Here is a 20,552-nt window from a genome sequence, read left to right as displayed (position 1 = left end):
GCTGACAGCTCAGAGCCTGGAGCCTGCTTTGGATTCTGTGTCTCCCTTTCTCTGCCCCTCCCCTGCTCACACTCTGTCTCTGTCTCTCAAAAATAAATAAATGTTAATAACTATAATAATAATAATAAATGTATACTTGTTTTCAGCTTTAAAAAAAATTTTTTTTAATATTTATTTTTAAGAGAGAGAGAGACAGAGTACAAGCCGGGGAGGAGCAGAGAGAGAGGGAGACACAGCATCTGAAGCGGGTTCCAGGCTCTGAGCTGTCAGCACAAAGCCCGAGGTGGGGCTCGAACTCACGGGCCGCGAGATCTTGACCTGAGCCAAAGTCGGTGCTTAACCGACTAAGCCACCCGAGTGCCCCTGTTTTTAACTTTTTTAAAGAACTGTCATGACTTGCTTTTTTCCCTCAGTTTTACACTTCTAAGTATCATCTGGATGGTTGCGGGTCACTGAGTCCATTCACTTTGACTGGCGTGTGCCACCACTCACTCATTCTCGCTCCTGTCGGGCATTTAGGTGGTTTCCTGGGTTTTGCCTTATGAACAGCCCTGCTCAACCACTCTAGCTCACGTCCCCTGGGGACCCGTTCTTTGGCGTCTATCCCTGAGCGCAGACCTGCTGTCTTGTAGGTGTGTGAACACTCAGCCACAAGAGGCGATGCCCAACCATTTTCCAAAGTGGCAGCACCAGCTTTCACTCCCGCGAGCAAGCCACGAGAACTCTCATCTCTCTGTATCCTCAGCAACACTTGACATGGTCACATGTCAACGTTTGATGAGCGATTTGGTGGACAACTGTGTCCGTTATACTTACATACACCGACTTGTCCGCGATTCTCACTGCCCCTTTAGACTCACGGTGGCGGGGCCCTGCCCTCCTTGTCACTGTACCCCAGAGCCTGGCACACAGCAGGTGCTCAAAAAGATGGGTCTTGGGGCACCTGGGTGGCTTGGTCAGTTAAGTGTCTGACTTCGGCTCAGGTCGTGATCTCACGGTCCGTGGGTTCAAGCCCCGCGTCGGGCTCTGTGCTGACCTCTCAGAGCCTGGAGCCTGTTTCCGATTCTGTGTCTCCCTCTCTCTCTGACCCTCCCCTGTTCATGCTCTGTCTCTCTCTGTCTCAAAAATAAATAAACGTTAAAAAAAAATTTTTTTTTTAAAAAGATGGGTCTTAAAGCGTGAACCAATAAATGAGAACTGTTCTAGATCTTTATTTACTCATTACAATCTTCAGCCTGAGCACTTCCCTGAAGGCTGGCAGAGCGTTTCACCATCAGCGGCTTTATGGTGACAGGAAGATGCCAGGGATTTGCCCAGAGGCCCCATGCCACAGCTGCCCATCATCTCCCACCAGCTCCCCGGAGATGGCCCAGGACTCACTTCAACAGGACGCCGAGGGGTCTCTGGTAATGCTGGTGATAGGCCACCCACGGTGGGATGGAAAATCGTTCTGGAGTGGGACCCTCGAACTTAAAGAGAAGGGCCACATCTTCAGGGTCGATGATATAAACCGACTCCATGCTGCCCAGCTTCTCCCTGGGGGAACAGAGGAGACGAGCTAGGGTGGGTTCCCGGAGAGCCATGCAGACTCGGGGCAATCAGGACGGGGCCCAGCTCACATATAACCGCCTCGTGGCCAAGACTGCAGAGCAAACAGTCCTGGGAGTGGACCCCGATCCCACAGCACTCCTTGCTGTGTGACCCGAGGCAAGGCGCTCACCCCTTCTGAGTCCATTTCCTTCTTTATAAAATGGAGATACAGTACCTGTCTCACAGGGTTGCTGACGGACAAGATGATACAGTCTATGGAAGTGACTCCAGTCAGGCATTGGATAAGTGACAGCTTTATGCTCCTCTTGCCATCACGGTAGCTGCTGCCTGGCCCCAGGACGAGCCTGCCCCCACCCAGGGTCTACCGTGGACCATCAGATCCTCGCTCCCACGCCCTTCTTCTTGGGCATCCAAAGCCTCAGCACCCTCCCCGCCTCGCACCCACCGCAGAGCTCAGAAACAGCGTGGTCCTGTCACTACTGGAGGGACTCGGTGTAGATTTCTAGGTAGTCCATAGGCCTGGCCAGCCAGTCCCTTCTAGGCTCTAGGATTGCAATTCTGGGAGTAGCCACCCTGCCTCTCCTCAGACTCCAACAAAGCACTTTGTCTCTATTCAAACAAAACCCTGGTAAAATATCAGGCCTCGGGCATAGATACCTGTCACAAAGCACTTTACAGTCTCTGTTAAAACACCACCACAGGGGCGCCTGGGTGGCTCAGTCGGTTAAGCGTCCGACTTCGGCTCAGGTCATGATCTCGCGGTCCGTGAGTTCGAGCCCCGTGTAGGGCTCTGTGCTGACCGCTCAGAGCCTGGAGCCTGTTTCAGATTCTGTGTCTCCCTCTCTCTCCGACCCTCCCCCATTCATGCTCTGTCTCTGTCTCAAAAATAAATACATGTTAAAAAAAAAAATTGAAAAAATAAATAAATAAAACACCACCACAAAAGACTCTTAAAGATAGAGAACTGAGGGTTGATGGGGGGAGGGGCATGGGCTAGACGGGTGATGGGCATTAAGGGGGGCACTTGGGATGAGCACTGGGTGTTCTACGTACGTGATGAACCCCTCAAGTCTACTCCTGAAACCAATATTGCACTGCGTGCTAACTAACATTTAAGTAAAAAATTGAAAAACATAAACCACAACTGTGGGGAAACAGCAGAAAAGTCCACTTCTTACTTGCATCTGCCTTTTGCCTAAGAAACTTAATTCAAGGTACCCTATAAGACAACATATAAAAACACACAGGTCCAAGCCAAGTTCTCTCCCCTCCCCCTTCCTCAAAGAGATGGGGGGAGGGGGGAGGAGGGGAAGAAAGAGGAAGAGGGGAGAGGGAGCCGTCCCTCATTAACCACTGACCCATTGCACCCCAGCCTACCTTCCCAGGTCCCTTTGGGCTTTGTCTGTGGCCTCCCAGAAAATCCCCTCCGTGTTTTTCCAGCTACCAAGCGACCTCACACCACTAGCCCCATCCCCCCCCCCCCCCCCCCCCAGCTCAGCAAAATCCTTGAACTGCCATTGTTATCAATTCCAACTCTGGGAATCTAGCCCGAGGCAGTGATCTGAAGCGTGACAATGATGCCTGATGGATAAGCCTCGTGTCTAATAGCAAAAAACCCCAGAGAGGGCTGGATGTCCACTTTAAAGAACTGGCTACCATCATAAGGCTTATCCACACTACGGACTACCGTGCTGCCTTTTAAAATTATATTAAAGAGAGAGAAGAGGAAAGAAGTCCTCCATATGTCGTTGTGGGACCCCAACAAACAGCATACATAATATATTCACATTCTTAATGTTACATAAATATTATCAAAATTGAGAGGCGCCTGGGTGGCTCAGTAGGTTGAGCGTCCGACTCTTGACTTCCACTTGGGTCATGATCCGAGTTGTGGGATCGAGCCCTGCATCTTTGAGCCCTCTGAATGCAGAACCTGCTTGAGATTCTCTCTACTCTCTCTGCCTCTCTCCCCCTACATCGTGCACTGTCTCTCTCTCAAATAAAAAATATACATATTATCAAAATTGAGATTGTGTCTGATTGCAATTTTCCATTGTGCTTGTCTATATTTTCTGAATTGTTTATTCTCATTTATTCACAAATGTATCATTTCTGGGCTATAAGTTAGAACATAACAGTGACACTGAACTAGAAGTCAGACAATTGGGGTTCCAAAGATAGCCCTGGCTTTGCCCTGACAAGCTGTGTGACCTTGGCAAGACGCAGGAATGACCTTCTCCTTCCTGGCTCACTTTCTCCATCTGTAAAATGTGAATAGTAACATCAAATACAAGGATGCGTCGAGAGCTAGTGACTCAGAAAACAGAAGGGGCTTGATAAAATACGAGTTCCTAGGTTCCTACCCGAGGGAGAAGAAGCAGGGAAGGAGGAGGAGCGAAGGGAGCAGGAAGGGAGGATCCATCTTCTCTGTGCTGGGCAATGCGTGGGGGGGGGGGGGGGGGCGGGGGGGCGGGATGGGACTCCCTGCTTCCAACCAGCTCTGGGAGAGAAGGAGGTAGGAACCCTGACGGGAGAGGAGGAGGAAGGAACCCTGACCAATGAGCAGCTGCACCCCTCCACAAACACGCCTGCCCTGCCTGCCCTCCCGTCCCGACCCCCCCTTCAAGACAGGCAACATATCCTATCAATGCCCTTTCCCCATCCTGACCCTTTCACTTAAAGGAAAATGCACCGCCCCTCCCTGGGTCCCCTCCTTGCCCCCAACCCGCACCTCCACCACCTCCAGTCTCTTAAGTATCTGCTCAGAACAAAGCCCAGGTGTGCCTGGAAGGTGCATAGCTAAATCAGAACGAGTGAGACCTCCCACCAAGGGCAGCCCGCAGACCCCGTCCCTCCCTCGGAATAGGGGAAGGGGCGGGGGGAGTACATTCAGAGGCTAAAAGACCAAAGGCCCCTTCCTTGAGGCAGAAATCAAGGCAGATGCCTGGAGAAGAGGAGCTGTGGCCCAGCCGAGGGGAAGGGACAAAATCAGCTGCTCCAGAGCTGCTCCAGAGGGCTGAGGGGTGAGGCCGGCACCCCAGCAGGAGACCAGGGCAAGAATCCTTACCTCTCCAGCTTCAGTTTCCTCCCACAGTGGGATGACAAACTTACCTTCCAAGCTGTCTTAAGGATGGCTGAGGCAGGGAGGCAGTTAACAGGGCTTCGGCCCTGATCACCTCCCCCCAGTCAATTTCATAGCGTGTAGGACCTGAGGCCTCAGGGCTGGGAACTGAACCCATTGTCTGGGAAGCCTTCTCTCTTCTCCTGCCACCAGCCCCAGGCAAGGAACAAACAAGTCAGAAGTAGACCAGAGCCTGGAATGGAGGGCAGGACTTTTGGGGAAGGGGACCCCCGGCCTAAACCAGCAGTGCGATGTCTGGTATTTCCTGTTTCACATAACCTTGAGTTGCTGGCTGTTTTTTTGAGCCTATAAGCAGATTTATCATCCTAAATTTCTTGACTTTAAGTTCATGTTAATGGCTTTATGTTTGAGACCTCTCTCTTGAACAGTTTTTCCTAATGGAGCCCTGTTATGTCTAGGATGGGCAGCCCTCTACCCTAACCCATGAGCCCCACAATCTGCCAGGCTTACCTGTAAATGGGGCCATACTTCTGGAAGTTCTGGAGCTGGTGATAGTGGATTTTCTGTGAGCCCATCTCCCTCCAGAAATTGTACAAGTTTAGCCAGCCGTTGTTTCCCGGGGAGGGGATCTCGCTGAAGGGGCGGGGAATCTGAGTGGAGATCCCAGCCCCGTCCCCAGTGGGCGCCCTGGGATGCCCTGGACGCTCCCGTGCGGTGTTCAGGAGGGGCTGGCAGCCTTTGACCAGGACTGAGCGAAGAGGGAACCCCTTGGCCAGCATGCTGTCCCAGGGTGACTCTGGCCCTGGGCCCCTGAGGCCCAGCTTATAAGCAGCAAGTCAAGGCTAAACGAGCTGACAAAGCGGTCAGCCTCCCTCCTTGGCCTGTTGGCTCCAGCCCACACACAGCCCCTCCCAGACTTGGGGTGCCGAGACTCAGTCTGGGATTTCTGCAGCCAGAAAGGCTTCCCGAAGCACAGGAAGACCCGTCTGCCTCTGTCCTCACTACAGCTCCAGCAGATCCCTGAAATGGTACAGGTTTGTGCCTTTCCTCTGCTGGGGTGTTGGGGCCTCCGGCTGAGCCCTGCTGTAGGGACCCAGCCGCTGGCAGACATCCCTCAGCATACACGGACAACCTGGGACCCAGGAGGAGGAGGTCAGAGCCACCCTGCAGCTTTGGGCCAGCCTGCATCTTAGTTGCGGCCCCATTGCTGATTGAGAGAGAGAGAGAGAGAGAGAGAGAGAGAGAGAGGTAATTATAAACTGTTTTTTGTATAGTTCCCTGATTTTTAAAATTCTACTTTTTCTGCTTGGAAAAAAAAAATCTATATTTTCTGAAAATGGCAGGTGTTGTTATCGTTATTTTTTTAATGTTTATTTATTTGGGAGAGAGAGAGAGCATAAGCAGGGGAGGGGCAGAGAGAGAGAGGGAGAGAGAACCCAAGCAGGCTCTGCGTTGTCAGCACAGAGCGGGCCTTGAACCCACGAACCGTGAGATCATGACCTGAGCTGAAATCAAGAGTGGGTCGCTCAACCAACTGAGCCACCCAGGGGCCCCAGGACTTATCATTTATTTTTAAAGATACTATCTATAAAAAACAAACTAGGAGCGGGGCTCCCGGGACTCAGTTGTTTGAGCATCCGACTTCGGCTCAGGTCACGATCTCACAGATCGTGAGTTCAAGCCCAGCGTCAGGCTCTGTGCTGACAGTTCAGAGCCTGGAGCCTGCTTCGGATTCTGTGTCTCCCTCTCTCTCTGCTCCTCCCCTGCTCACACTCTGTCTCTCTCTCAAAAATACATATATATAAAAAAAAATTTTTTTAATAAATAAACTAGGGGCGCCTGGGTGGCTCAGTCAGTTAAGCATCCAACTTCGGTACAGGTCATGATCTCACAATTCACGAGTTCAAGGCCTGAGTCAGGCTCTGTGCTGACAGCTCAGGGCCTGGAGCCTGCTTCTGATTCTGTCTCCCTGTCTCTGCCCCTCCCCCACTTGTGCTCTGTCTGTCTCTCACGCTCTCTCTCTCAAAAATAAATAAAAACATTTAAAATTTTTTCTAAAATAAAAAAATAAACTAAATTACAGTTGTGTTTGTTCCTTGTAGAACACTGAGGAAAAGGACAAACAAGAAAAATTAAAATCTCCTGAGTCTTTAATGTTGAGTGAAAAAAGCTGGACCCAGAAGAGTCCATGCTGTTGGACTCCACTCGAGTCAAGTGCAAGAATCGGCTAAATGAACGTGTGGTGTTAGAAGTGGTTCTCGGGGCACCTGGGTGGCACAGCCGGTTAAGCGTCCGACTTCAGCCAGGTCACGATCTCGCGGTCCGTGAGTTCGAGCCCCGCGTCAGGCTCTGGGCTGATGGCTCAGAGCCTGGAGCCTGTTTCCGATTCTGTGTCTCCCTCTCTCTGCCCCTCCCCCGTTCATGCTCTGTCTCTCTCTGTCCCAAAAATAAATAAACGTTGAAAAAAAAAAAAAAAAGAAGTGGTTCTCTTGTGGAATAACGACTGGGAGAAGGCATGAGAGAACTTTCTGGGGTGCTAGAAATGTTCTCTGTCCTGATCTGTGTGTTCACATGTGTGAAAATTCACCTGAGCCATGAATTTGTGATATTTGCGTTTTAGGGAATATAAGTTACCGTGATAAAAATGTAAAGGAAAAAAAAAGTCGTCTTTTTCTAACAGATTCTTTTTCCTATAAAAAACAACGGGCCTTTACAAAGAGGACACAGCCTCACTAAGTAGGAGTTAAACCTGACTCAAGCTAGGTGCTGCTCCCTGCTCCTAAGGTGGAGGGAGAAGGAAGTCCCTGGGTCAAGGGACAGCACATAGTCACTGGGGCACAGCATGGGCCACCCTGACCCCACACCGAGAATGGGGAGGAGTACTGGAAGCCTGGGCCCCCAGAAACTGTGCGGGGCACTGCCACCTGGCAGGGAAGAGGCCGCAGTTCCCTCAGCGGGTCCCAGCAGTGGTGACAGCATCGCCACACCCGAACATCTGTCCGGCTGGCTCTGGTGGCAGCCGGCAGACTCTCACTGTAGTCGGGGCTGCTGAATGTGGTCCTGGCTTTTATCAAAACCTGCTGGGTATCCAGGGTGGGGCTGCCAGGCACAAATGCTCACAGATTGGGTTTTTTTTGGAGATTCTCCAACTAAGGACTCCACACGCAAGGCAGAAACCGGAAACTCACTTTTCCAGTGTCCCTGGAATGCAGGGAACCCTGCCTGGGATGCAGGCAGATAGCTGGGGCTCCCCAGTCAGGCGTCCTCTCATGAAATTTTGGTTGAGCAGGTAGTGACACGAACAGGGGAGCACCACGTGAAACCCGCTATGGCACATGTGATGGCAGAGACCCTCAGCCAGGGCCAGCTGCAACACGGGAGACCCGTGCAGGTCAGGGGGTGGCCACCGAGGCAGCTCTGGGATGGGATTCGGGTGACGTTCCTGACACCCGATTCTCCACCCTCCCCGAGAGTCTGTGAACTACGTAGTATCTCTTGATAAACTCTCCCCTAGGAAATATTAGCCGGAGTGAATTCTGTTCTTGATAACTAGCAACTCTGAATGACACAATAATATACAATGATACCGCTAAAAGTCTGTCACACGTTCAACCAGAGAATCAGAACTAGCAGAAGGCGCGTAAGGGATTGGCTTATGCAATGTGGGGCTGGCTGGGCAAGTCTGAAATCCACAGGTGGCACCGCTAGAAGCGCAGGCGGGACTCTGCACCAGCGGAAGCTGCAGCCCACGGGTGGAATTTCTTCCCCTTCAGGGGCATCTCAGCTCTGCTCTTAAGGCCCTTCAACTGGTTGAACCAGGCCCACCCAGATTGTCTAGGGTGATCTTCTTTACTTAAAGTCAACCGATTGTGGATTTGAATCACATCTACAAACTGCCTTCACAGCAGCGCCTACATTCGTGCTTGAATAACCGAGGATGGCAGCCTCACTAGGCTAACATCTGCAGCCGACCATCATGTTACTACAAAGCTTATAGGGGAAAATAGCAGTCCTCTGCTCCGGCCCTCGCAACTCTTGATGCCATGTCCCAGAGGGGAATGGAACTCTCTTCTCAACACAAACTCATCGGGTCCTAATCTGGAGACTCACGTCCTCAAATTTCTGGACACGTTCTTGTACGGTTTATTTCAGAATTTCCCCCTCCATTTCCTCTCTTCTCTATTTCTGGAACTCTCGTTCATCATATACGAACTTCCTGGATTTACCTGCTGCTGATTCTTTCTTTTCTCTTCCATGTCTTCTCATCCCACCTAATGAGAGATTCCCTGCTCTCGCTTCCAACCCCTCCACTGGATTATGGACACGATACGGACATAACGGCTCCTCAAAACTCTCTAAAGATATTAATCATACAGTTGTTGTTTAGTTGTTTGGGGTTTTTGTTTGTTTGGGTGTTTTTGTTTTCTTTTGCTCTCTGTATTGTCCCTGTTTCCTCTGGGTTCCTTTTTCTGTTTGTTTTGGACCCTGTCTTTCACGTTAGAAGTTTCCTGAAATGCCTACCAATTTGGGGCAGTCTGCTAGAAGTCCTGCAGAACCCAGAAGGCTGGTGAGTTTGGAGCACGTCAGTGGCACTCGTCCCGCTGTGGCAGGCTCATTAGGGAGGACTCTGACAGATCTCCAAAGTCAGCGGCTACATGACTCTTCACTTAGGCTGGTCATTTGCCCTGAGGAACAATCTTCCATGTTTTCGGTATGGAACGTCTCACGTGCCTCGCCATGGCTGATGTCTCCAGAGAGCAAACCTCACCACATTGACCCAGAAGCCCTTCAGGGGGGTCTGTGCACATAGCTGGGGTCATCGGGTTTGCACAGTTTCATGTCCTACTGCATTTGCACCAAAACTGGCATTCGTACTTTCCATGTATTATTCAATGCTCCTGAACTATCTCTTAGAAAAGCCACATCACACGCTGTGATTGGGCTTATCTGTGCTTTACTCTTTTAAGTTCAAAACTCTAAGGTTCGAGGTCAACTTGGGTGGTCGGGTGGGACCAGACCGTAGTGGGGACAGGTGTATTGATTTGTTCCCACACCTGTAGCGCTCCACTCCTCTATTCCAGGCACTGGGCTAGGTGATGACACAGAGGGGAGGGACACACGGGCGCTGTCCTCATGGAGGGTACAGTCCAAGGGAGCAGCATGAAATCGAGGCCGCAGGGAGGCTTCCAGCCTCCGAGGAGAAGGATGAAGTTCAGGGGCCCCCAAGGGTGGGAGTGGGAGAAGATGAGAACCCCAGGAAGAGGACAAAGAAGGAGCATGTACAGAAGGCTGGCAAGAGGCAGGAGAGGGCCACATCTCCAGGGGAGAGCGGATAGGCTCAGCCAGAGCTGGCACTTCTCATTCCTGTCAGTTTTTGTGCCGTCTGTGTCCTGTACCCCGAACTGCCTTACTGAGGCCAGCTGAGGGCACCATCCACAGCCTGCTGGGCTCTTGTCCGTCGTGCACTCTCCAAGGCAGCCGTCGAAGGATCATTCTAGAGAACAAATGACGCATGGAACAGAGGGAGGTAGATCGCAGCTCGGAATGAAACCGGCCCGGACTAGGGCGCCACCTCTTACCGACTGGCTACCCTGAGACATGGATGCATCTCTGAGGGTCCACCTCTGTCCAATGAGTTGGACCCCCGATAGGGTCCAACTGGAAGTCGGGGGACACTGTCTTCGGAACCCTGCCCACAGGCCTTGCGCTCCATGACTCCTGGGCGTGGACCTCCCCCTGGAGGAGTGCGTCCATGGGGGAAGAGCACCTGGACAGGGCCTGGATGGGGCAGCACCCTCCTCAGCTGACCTCAGGGTGCCTGGGCCAAATAAGGGGAACCTGCTCAGGTGGCGAGCAGCAGAGGGAAGAGAGCCCAGGTAGGAGAGCGGGGAGCAGGCCCAGAGCCTGGGTGGAGGGGACTGAGGGAGTGGGGCAAGGCCATTGGGGACAGGAGGGAAATGAGCTCCACAGAAAGTTCTTTCTGGGTCACACTATGCCTGGCAATGATGAGCAGGGCTCGGGACGACGGTGGGGAGAGACAGTTGCGAGAAGGAAAGTGACGCCCTAGGCACCGTGTCTCGCCACACTGCACCCCTATAAGAGTGAAGAACTTGGCCCCCCGTGAGCAGGACATGGCCTTGTCCAACTACCTACAGCTCACTCCCCAGGCTACCCACATCCCTCGCATCCCAGTACCCTGGCCCACAGCTCCAGAATCCCCCACGGCCCCTGTCAACACACTGCCAAGGGGAAATAAACGAGACCAGTGCCCAACAGAGGTAGAGAGGTGTGCTCCCAGGCCCCCTACCTCACAAGCATCTGGATTTGGGAACATTGAGAAGATCCTGGTTTTCCATTTCTACCCCTGGGCAAGCCCCATAACTTTCCACGTGCGTGTCCTAGAACATACTGGACATTTCCTGTGTGCAGAGTACCTACGTGCATTATTCCGCTTATTCGTTATCTCACCACGAGGTAGGTCCTAATAGTTTCCCTGTGTTAGAGATGAGGAAACCAAGGCATAGACAGGATGGGTATCTGCCTGAAGTTACAACACTAACCAGAGGCACAGCTGAGATCAAAACCCAGGTGGTCCCTTGGGGAGCTCAGTCCTTGGGGAGGGACTCCCTTAGGGAGACTGGTCCCTTGGCTCCGTGACCTCAAGGTTGTGAGTTCAAGCCCCACATTGGGTGTGGAGCCTACTTTAAAAAAATCCCACGGGGTCCTTCTCCCAGACCTGGACTCTCAGTCCCCTTGCCATGCTGCTGAGAAGGCCTAAGGGAACCAAATGAAGGCAAATGATAAGCACTCTGTGACTCTGTGTCACTCTGTGACTGTAGACCAGTGACCAGTGCCCCTAAACTGAACTAGGTCTCACAGGCTGAGACCTGTGAGAAAGGCCCTTAGGTATCATTTCTTTGGTCTCCCCTTATAGAGAGAAGAATACTGAGATCCAGAGAGGGGCAGAGACCTGCCCTGAGTCACTAGAACAAAGCAGAAACAGAGGCAGGCCTGAAGCCAGGCCTTGAGCCCACCCACCCAACCGCAAAGAGCTACAGGGACCCAAATCAAGAGTGGCCATTTGGAGAGGCATGGCTGGTTCCTACCCCCAGCCTGTGTGAGGCTAACTCAGCGATCACTACAGACTTTCACAGAGTAGGCACCTGGCTGATGACAGATGGGAAGTCCGGAGAGGAAGAGGAGGTTTGAAAAGGCCTTCATGCACTAGGCCTTGAAGAAACTCAAAACAAAAGAATTTCACCTTGAACCCCAATCCTCATCATTCCTCCTCAGCTGGCCCTGATCTGGAGCCAAGATTCAACATGGCTGACTCAGAAGGAGCCCTGGGTCTCTTGAGTGAGGTCTGTGGTCAGGCCACTCTGGACTCACTCCAAGATCTTGGCAAATCAGGTCACCACCCAACCCGGAATGTCAACTTCTCCCTGTCCCCACACAAGCTCTCTGGACTGCCCTGACAACCCCTACCACTATACCACACCACAAGGTCCATCCCAGCCAAGGCCAGCACCCCCCCCCCCACATATCCCCTCCCTGCACCTTCCCAGATGACAAAGATCAATCATAATAGACTTTCAACAAAACTACAGCCCATTGGATAAAAATGTATATGTCAGAAAGCACACACATGCCATGGAGAACATTTCCTGACAACAATCTACACTATATCTTATATTTTACATTGGACAATATAACTTCTCTCCATTTTTTTCAGAGTCTTATCTGCTGTCAAACAAAAGATATATTTAAAACACACCAACAAGAGACAGAAAGTAGAGGGGATGATATCTACAAGGTATGAAGTTTCTTTATGGGGTGATGAACATGAAAATGTTCTAGAATTGATTATGGTGGTTGTTGTATAACTCTGCAAATATACTAAAAAATGCTGGGTTGTGCCTTTTAAGTGGATAAATTGTGTGGTATGTGAATTATATCTCAATAAAGCTGTTACCACACACACGCAAACTGTTGTCCTCCTGACCCCTTCTGTTACGTTTGGCAGCCCATAGATCACCCATGACAGTGAATGTTGTCCCTATACAGTCACTTGACCCAGGATTCACATAGTGTTGGACCATTTTCAACAAACTTAGAGCAGTAGGGGCGCCTGGGTGGCTCAGTCGACTGGGCGTCCAACTTCCACTCAGGTCATGACCTCACGGTTTGGTTTGTGAGTTCGAGCCCCGTGTTGGGCTCTGTGCTGACAGCTCAGAGCCTGGAGCCTGTTTCAGATTCTGTGTCTCCCTCTCTCTCTGCCCCTCCCCTGCTCATGCTCTGTCTCTGTCTCAAAAATAAATAAAAACATTAAAAAAAAAAAAAACAACTTAGAGCAGTTTTTTAGCTAAATAAATAAATAAATAAATAAATAAAATACATATATCTACACGCACACACACACACGTGTGTATATACATATATATTTGCACTTATCAAGAGTGGTTACTGCTCTCCCAGGAGGAGGGACCACTGCCCCATCCAGGCATAAACTTTCTGATAAAGAGAGTTTAGAGGGAGCTGTTTTGCCTCACTAATGACCTTGAGCCTGGAATGACATCAGTCGGGGAAGGTCATGTCTCACAGGCAGCACTGGGGCAATGAGCTTCCACAAAAAAAAAAAAGAACAGAAAAGAAAAGCAATCAACTTGTTTTCCTTCACAGAATTGCAGAACCAAGGTAAAATTCACGAATTCCTGACTTAGAGCCAAGTACTTTGAGTGGCCCCCACATTCTTCTAGGAGGAAGGTTTTGCTGGAGGCTTCTGAGACAGAAGCTTCTTCTCTTTCCTGAACAAACTTCTAGAAGCACATCGTCTTCCCTGGACAAGCTGAATATGTTGTCTATTGCTGCTTAACCAATTGTTCCAAAACTGTGGCTTAAAACAACAAATGTTTGTTACCTCAGTTTCCATGGGCCGGGGATCCAGGAGTAGCTTCTGCTGGGTGGCTGCAGCTCAGGGTCTCTCACGAGGGGCTGCTGTCACCTGAGGTCCGGCCGGGGCTGAGGACCAACTGCCAAGCTCATTGGATTAAAGTGGCCCTGCTTCAAGACCTTTCAGTGGCCACTGGCCAGGGGCACGGTTCTCCCTGGCTGTTGGTCAGAGGCCTCCGTTGTCCACCTCGTGGGCCTCTTCTTGGGCTTTTAGGGCCTACTCACGTCTGCTTTTTTCTAGGTGTTGGAAGAGCACTCAAGGAGAAGGGAACTTGGCTCCACCTTTTAAAGGAAGTGTCAGGGCACTCGTGGGCATATTTTAATCTGCGCGGAGGAAGCCTGCAGCCCCGGAGATGTTTGGCAACCATCCTGGAATTACAACAGGGGGTTTCATAGAAAGGTGTCGAGAAGCCAGGCCTACTTTGAGCCTTTCCAGGACATAAGCTGATGAGTCCTCTTATACTTCCAGCCGGTTTGAGTTGGGGTTTCTGCTGTTTGGAATTGAATAGCTCCTGATGGCCTTGTAGAAACGGAGAAGACAGTACAGAGTCATAGGGTCCACAAGGGCAAGCACGTCCATGGCCTAGAAGGGACCCAGGATATTGCCCACCCACTCACGAGGCTGCCCTGAGCAGAGGGGCCGGCGGGCTCTTACCTAAGTGACAACTAGCCCAGGAGGAGGCTGATGAGGAGACTCGGTTCAGGAGGAACTCTGGGACAGTCACACAGACGGCATTTTCTCATTTTGCTTCCCTATGAGAACACTTAAATGTCAGATTTTTGAGCTCAAACCAAAGCCCGGAAGACACACTAATCGGGCCCCAGAAATGAGACAGGTTCGTGCATTCAGGTTTGCATGGGCCTCACACCCTCCGCACTACACCAGGTCGCTCTGGACACGCCTCCCTACGCCTTCGACCTCCGTCTCAGACAAACACCCACAAGTAGCAGGAAAAGCGTCAACAATTTTAAGAGTCTGCCAAATATGTGGTCAATTTCATATCTACCCCCTACCAGCTCTGGGGCCCTTGGCAAATGCTCAGGCCCCTCATCTGCTCATGGAAAAATCAGCACCCACCTCACCCCCGACTTCTCTGATGGGTGAGGTTGGACCAGTGAGCGGGAGCCGGAATCCTTCCTGGCTCTCTCGGGAGGGCTGGCCGGGGCTTACAAAGCCCACATCCCCTCCTCCCCCTCCTGCTTCCCGCATTCCGTAGCCTCCCTGCAGTCCTCAGAGTGGAGCTAGTACACGTTTAGATCCATCTAGAATGTTGTCTGTGACCAAGATGGCGATTATATTGACTGGGATCAGATTCAGATGGATAAGCAGCAAATCCAAAGTACAGGCTTACCCAAGATAGGAGCTTATTCTCTCCCACAGAAAGGGAGCCTCGAGGTACCACACAGGTCCAAGTACGTCTCATTGGCTGCACCTGACCGCACGAGTGCACCTAGCTACGGGGAGGCTGGGAAATGCAGTTTTCCCTTTGGTGATAACATGGCCAGCTAGCAGTCTTGGTGACAGTAAGTTAGGCCAAGTCAGGAAAGAACGGGAAGGGAGCCTGGTCCTTCTATCCACTTTCTCCAAGAGTGAAGCCAAGAACCTGACCCTGTCTGACATCTGGGTCTATCGTTCAATCTCTGCAAAATCTGCAGGGAGCAAGAATGCTCCTGGAACCCCAGATGGCCCCCAGCACGGTGTCTGAGACAGACTAGCTGACCAGTACTTGCACTCCTGTGGAAGACACTTTGTAAGGGGGCTCCCCGTCTCATGAGAAGCCTCTCTCCTCTGGAAAAGACCCTCAAAACAGAGGTGAGTCCCAAGTAACCCTCCCCTCTGGTCACAAATGACAGTTCTCCTTGAGTATCAGTTGACCCAGACCGAGCCATTCATGAACATTCTGAAGTTCAAGTGAGGAAACAGCATCGGTCTTTCGATAGTGGCCAAATGCTGAGATAGAAGGCCATGTTCTGTCCGCCCAGAGGGGGAAAAGCCAACAGGCAGGACGAAGCCAGAGCCACAGCAACTCAGAGAATAGCACCACAGAGAACACTAGTCACAGCCAGGACTTGGCTCCTGTTCCCAGGGCCCTAGAGGCCCAGCTACTCCTCTGGCCTTCTGGTAAACCCCCAGTCTGCATCGTCTAACTCCAGCTGGCTTTCTGTCACTTGCCATCAAGAACTGTGACTACCCCAGTCACCTTTTCCTTTCCAGCAGGGAAGAGCTCTGTGTTCGTACCACATTTAATTGTAGAATAGTATTAGCTAGAATTCTTGCAGTAGCAAGTGGCAAAAATCCAGCTCAAACGGGCTTCAACAAAAATAAATACATAAATAAATAAAAATTCATTGACATAAATTTGAAAAGTCAAGGTAAAAAGCTGGTGATCCAATAGTACTCCAGGGCTCATACACTCTCTCTGTAACTCTCTTCCTGTCTCTCGCCTCTCCTTTCATGCATCCTGGCCACAGGCTAAATCAAGAGTCGGATGCTGAACCAACTGAGCCACGCAGACGCCCCAGTACTACACGTGCACGTCGTGAAACGGGCAAAGGCTTTGGAGCCGGATGAATGTGGGTTCCAATCCAAGTGCGGCCTTGAGCAAGCTACCTGAGCCTTAACTTTCTTATCTTTAGAATGGGGAATCATATCTGCTTTTGGGATTGTTGCAAGGATCAAAATAATGAAACATTCAGAAGCAGGTCCACCTCGTGGGCCTCTTCCTGGGCTTTTATGGCCTACTCACTTCTGCTTCTTTCTGGATGTTGGAAGAGCACATTCAGAAACTGTGTAGGTTCTCGGAGTAGCCAAGCTAACGTCGCTGAATTTAATACCCCCTTCCCACTGTCTTGTGGCTTCGGTTAGGATATAAACACCATACATGAACACTCTGCTTCTTTCCTTGTTTCTTTACTCATGCACAGCTCCAGGCTGCATCAGGCCACCCCGAGGTCAAGCCGCACCCTCCCCACTCCCTTCTCAGAGGGAGGGAGTTTCTTCTACATTCTCATGCCACAACCCGCACTCCAACAAAGGGTCTGCGGTGAGGAGTAGGCAGGACCCAGACAGTTTGGAGAGAAACCAGCCCAGTGACAGGCCACAAGGTTGTGACCTATCTAATTTTAAGTAGCAAAATGCAACTCAAAACTTTATTATTGTTAACACTAAATTCCTTTTGCTGTTCACTGTTCTTTCTTCTCCCCACCCCCCTCTTTTTTTTTTTTTTTTTTTTTTTTTGGCCTTGGAAGGGGTCATGTGGCCATTTGTGGGTCATGAGATCTTCCCAGGCAGAAATGACAACATCTGTCCTCCCCACCCAGGCTGGCCATCACATAACCAGGGTTTATAAAGACTGAGTGTTTGTGCCCTGAAGGAAAGGGGATCCCACTTGGGGGACTTTTGGTGGATCCTGGGCTAGTCCTTCTAACCAGAGAGAATGAAATGAAGGAAAATATGGGACTGACTTGACAGAACTTTTGAGATGGCAGTAAAGTAGGGTGGGGGTGGGAGGAAGACAGGACCCAGAAGCCAAGGGCCCAGAGCCCTTAGCAAAGGAGTGTTCCCAGTTTGGGGGTCCCTGCAAAAGGCACCTCTGAGGGCTGGCCCCAGATGCCTCTCATCACAACCCTCCTAGAAGAACTTATTCCTCTTGGGCTGAGGACTGGGCACATGGACTCCCCGTGGATGAGCTCAAGCCTGAACCCTAATCTTCACTCAGCGACAGTGTGGCCCTTCCCTGCTCCTATAAGACCCCATGACCCCACAAGTCCAGAGGAGCCCCTGCACCCCAACTTAAGGGGTTGAGTAACACTTCCTGAAGAAGACATAAAAAATAAAATTTAAAAACAAAGGAAGTAAAAGAAGACATTACACCTCCCTCCCCCTGTCACCATCACTGTCCCCATCCTGTCCCCTGAGACTTTCCTGTGCCCCATCACCACCCCCACCCCCTCATCCTCACTGACGCCTGCCTCCTGCTTCACCCTAAGACAAAAAGCTGTTTGTAGGACCTCTGCAAGCCCTGGCATTTCTGTTTCTGACAGCTTTGCCCTATATCAGTGCAAACATATTAAAACATTAAAAACCTGCTGTAATATTTTTGAAAGGATATTTATAATTTTGCTCTTGAAACCGTTTGGCTAGGAGTAACTGATTTAAATTACAATTGGGAATTCTCGTAAAACCCAGCCCACACATTCCTTCAAATGTAATAAAAATTTTATGCATACTAAATTTAACAATTAATGAGGTTGATATAATGTTACAGTTGGACATTTGATTAAGAATTTATTGATTTCGATTTTGCAGTATTCTTATTTTAGAGCCAATCTTTTTTTTTTTTTCCTGTCAAATATTCAAATGGTCCCTTTGGAGGCTCGGACAATGGGTTCCTCTGATGGGCAACATTGAAGTAACCTGGGCCGGCGGGTCTTCCCTAACTTCCACCCAAAGCATATGACCCTTCACACGTACACACACACACACACACACACACACACACACCCTAAGGACAAACATCGCCTTGGCTGGACTATGGAGGCAGGGTCCAGCTCCAGATCGGGAAGACAACAGAACCAGTTAAGAGCAGGGCAGGAAGCAATGTCATGTCCCGTCGTGCCCTGTCATGTGAGAAAGGACTTCTTTACTGCCACCAGCGGCTGGAGCTGCTGAGGGCACAGAGGCTGACACAAGCCAGCCTCAGAGGGTGGCACAGGCACTTCGTCCCTCCTGAGGGTGTGGGTACTGGAGGCAAACGTATTTGGGGACTACAGAGGCAGGTGGACGCAGGGGCCAGAGGGCTGTGAGAAGCTTCTCCATGGCACTAGGGCAGCGCACCACCAGGAGGGCGGGAAATGTAGACACAGTGGCACAGACAGAGGGTGATGAGATAGGGCAGAGAGCAAATGGCTGAGAAGAAGCCGGCATGAAGGCAGGGAGAAAAGTGGAAAGAGGGCTGGTTTGAGTGCCAGTACTCAGGGGAACGGAACCAGGATCTCTTAGGATTGTGGGAGCCCTGGGACAGCAGCAGCAGCAGCAGCCAGGTGTCAGGGCCAGCCCAGAGGTGGGGGGCAGGGGCACCAATTCCTCTGAGAGTCCTTGCTTGTTAGGTCATCAAAGCCTTCTGGGGGCAGAGGGGACTGAAGGGGCATCTGTGCTTGGCAAGAACCTTCCGCAGCACCCCGGCCTCCCCTCGGAAGCGGAGGGAGGAGATGGGCTGAGGCAGAGAAAGGCCACTTTGGGCTCACTCCGCTGTCACCGGGCCGTGTCCAGGTATCCCCTGCATACCAGCCGCCGCCACCTTCGCCCCAGCCTGTCAGTGCCTCTGAAGTTACACTTTGTGCCACTAGGTGGAGCCAAAGCCCATGGCAAGGGCCTTGGGCTGGGCTGGGACACCCAAACTGCCTGGGATTAAGACGACGATGGGCTCGGGAGGCAGAGGACCGAGAGAAAGGGGCTACGTCTGGACCCCACAACGGGGCCAGCGAGGGGACGGGACAGCCAGCCCCAGCTCAGGGTGGACTTATTGGGGCTACAAAGTCTGCCTCAGCAGTCAAGGCTAAATAGTCCCAGAGCGGACAGGGAGGAGGGCGCACGTGAAGAAGGTGCCGCCCCCAGATAGGGCGATCCCGAGAGCGGGCACTGACCGGGTACACGCTTGGCTCCGCGTCAGGCACCCAGGTCGCCATCCCTTCCAGCACCCACAAGAGCGGAGGAGAGGCCCAGGATTCCGCGAACAAGCGCAGGTGACCCAGCATCGCAAAGTGTCCACTGCCGCGGCTGCAGGTGGAGGCGGGGCGGGGCTTGGGCCGAGAGGCTCCGCATTGGACGTGGGGGTTGCTGGGGCTCTCCGATTGGCTGGGGGTGAGGGGCGGGGCCAGGGCGGAGCTGAGAGACAAAAACCTGGATAAAGACTGCGTGGGGAAGGGCAACAGACCTGGCGCAGGTGTTGCGCGTTCCTTTTTTAGGCCAGGACGCGAGCTGCAGAGCTGATCCGGCATCCGGGGTAAGCAAGCATTGGCCATGTTGTCCCCAGGCACAGGTGTGCCGCGGGAGACCAAGTTCCAGGCTCCTTCGGGTAGCCTTGTCAGCTCCATAACTCAGACTCCCCCTGTTGGGGGGCATACGGGACAGCCTGAGTCCAGAACTCTTGCTGCCCCTCCCCGTGGTCTAACCTCCCACCAGCCAAACCAGGTCGGTGTCCAGACCTTCTCCAACCCACTCGCCCCCTCTCACCAACAGCCAAGCCCTCCCCTTACTTTCATCTTTCCTTTTAAATAAGTCTCTTCCCAGATTCCATCAGCGCTCAGCACAGGGCCTCCCCTCCCCCAGTAATGCCTCAGAAGATCCCCCCACCCTTGTGTGGTGGCCCCTTCAATAGGAGGAAAGCGGGGCAGGGAGCAACAAGGCCACGTGGTTGCCATGAGTGCCTTACCCATTTCACAGAGAGGAACTGAACATCTACCATGTGCCAGACCCTGTCATGGGCACCAGGGATAGAGCGGTGAGCAAAACAGACATGGTCTCTGCTGCTCCCCAGTTTCCACACCCAACTGTAGGAGGAAGAGGAAGAGACAGAATCTGAGGAAATGAACAAGTTATCCTCACGCTGGGGGTGTGGGTGATCACGTTTGGCTTCAACAGTCGAATGAGGAAGTTTGCAGAAATGTGTTGGGGTTAAAGGGAATCACACCTGCAAAAACTAAAAATGATCAATTAACGTCAATGTCAAAAAGCAAAATCCTCTCCCCCCCCCCCCCTTGTAGCTTTTCCACTACAACAGGGTGCTGCTTCAAGCAAACCAATATGCGAACACCAACCCCAAGTGACTTCTACTTGGGAGGAAGGGGAAGTAATTAGTTGTTTGACTCTATCCAAGAATCAATCATAACGTTTCCTTCAATGACAGATTTCCTTTGAAATTTGAAGGAAGAAATTACCTATGTGGACACAACCAAGCGCCCCTCAGGA

The 20,552-nt window shown here is 51.6% G+C and overlaps 1 protein-coding gene across 4 annotated transcripts in view; it reads right to left on the bottom strand.

Moving 5' to 3' along the window:
- The window catches only part of LOC125168566 (cholesterol side-chain cleavage enzyme, mitochondrial), a 28,115-nt gene extending 8,760 nt beyond the window's left edge, over positions 1-19,355 (bottom strand). Inside the window, exons 1-4 of one of the 4 annotated variants that reach the window (XM_047863703.1) lie at positions 19,229-19,355; positions 14,238-14,335; positions 13,551-14,102; positions 1,381-1,536 (exon numbers count right to left, since the gene is read on the bottom strand). In XM_047863703.1, the coding sequence (XP_047719659.1) occupies positions 1,381-1,520 (140 nt within the window). In that variant the 5' untranslated portion in view covers positions 1,521-1,536; positions 13,551-14,102; positions 14,238-14,335; positions 19,229-19,355. Of the gene's footprint in view, positions 1-1,380; positions 1,537-5,143; positions 5,994-13,550; positions 14,336-19,228 lie in introns of those variants that run through there. The other 3 variants (XM_047863704.1, XM_047863702.1, XM_047863701.1) reach the window with 3 other exon arrangements.
- Between the last annotated feature and the right edge of the window lie 1,197 nt (positions 19,356-20,552).

Source organism: Prionailurus viverrinus, chromosome B3, assembly GCF_022837055.1.
Source record: "Prionailurus viverrinus isolate Anna chromosome B3, UM_Priviv_1.0, whole genome shotgun sequence".
NCBI lineage: Eukaryota > Metazoa > Chordata > Mammalia > Carnivora > Felidae > Prionailurus > Prionailurus viverrinus.
Note: the sequence above shows the minus strand (reverse complement) of the source record. Positions and strands in the feature narration are given on the sequence as shown.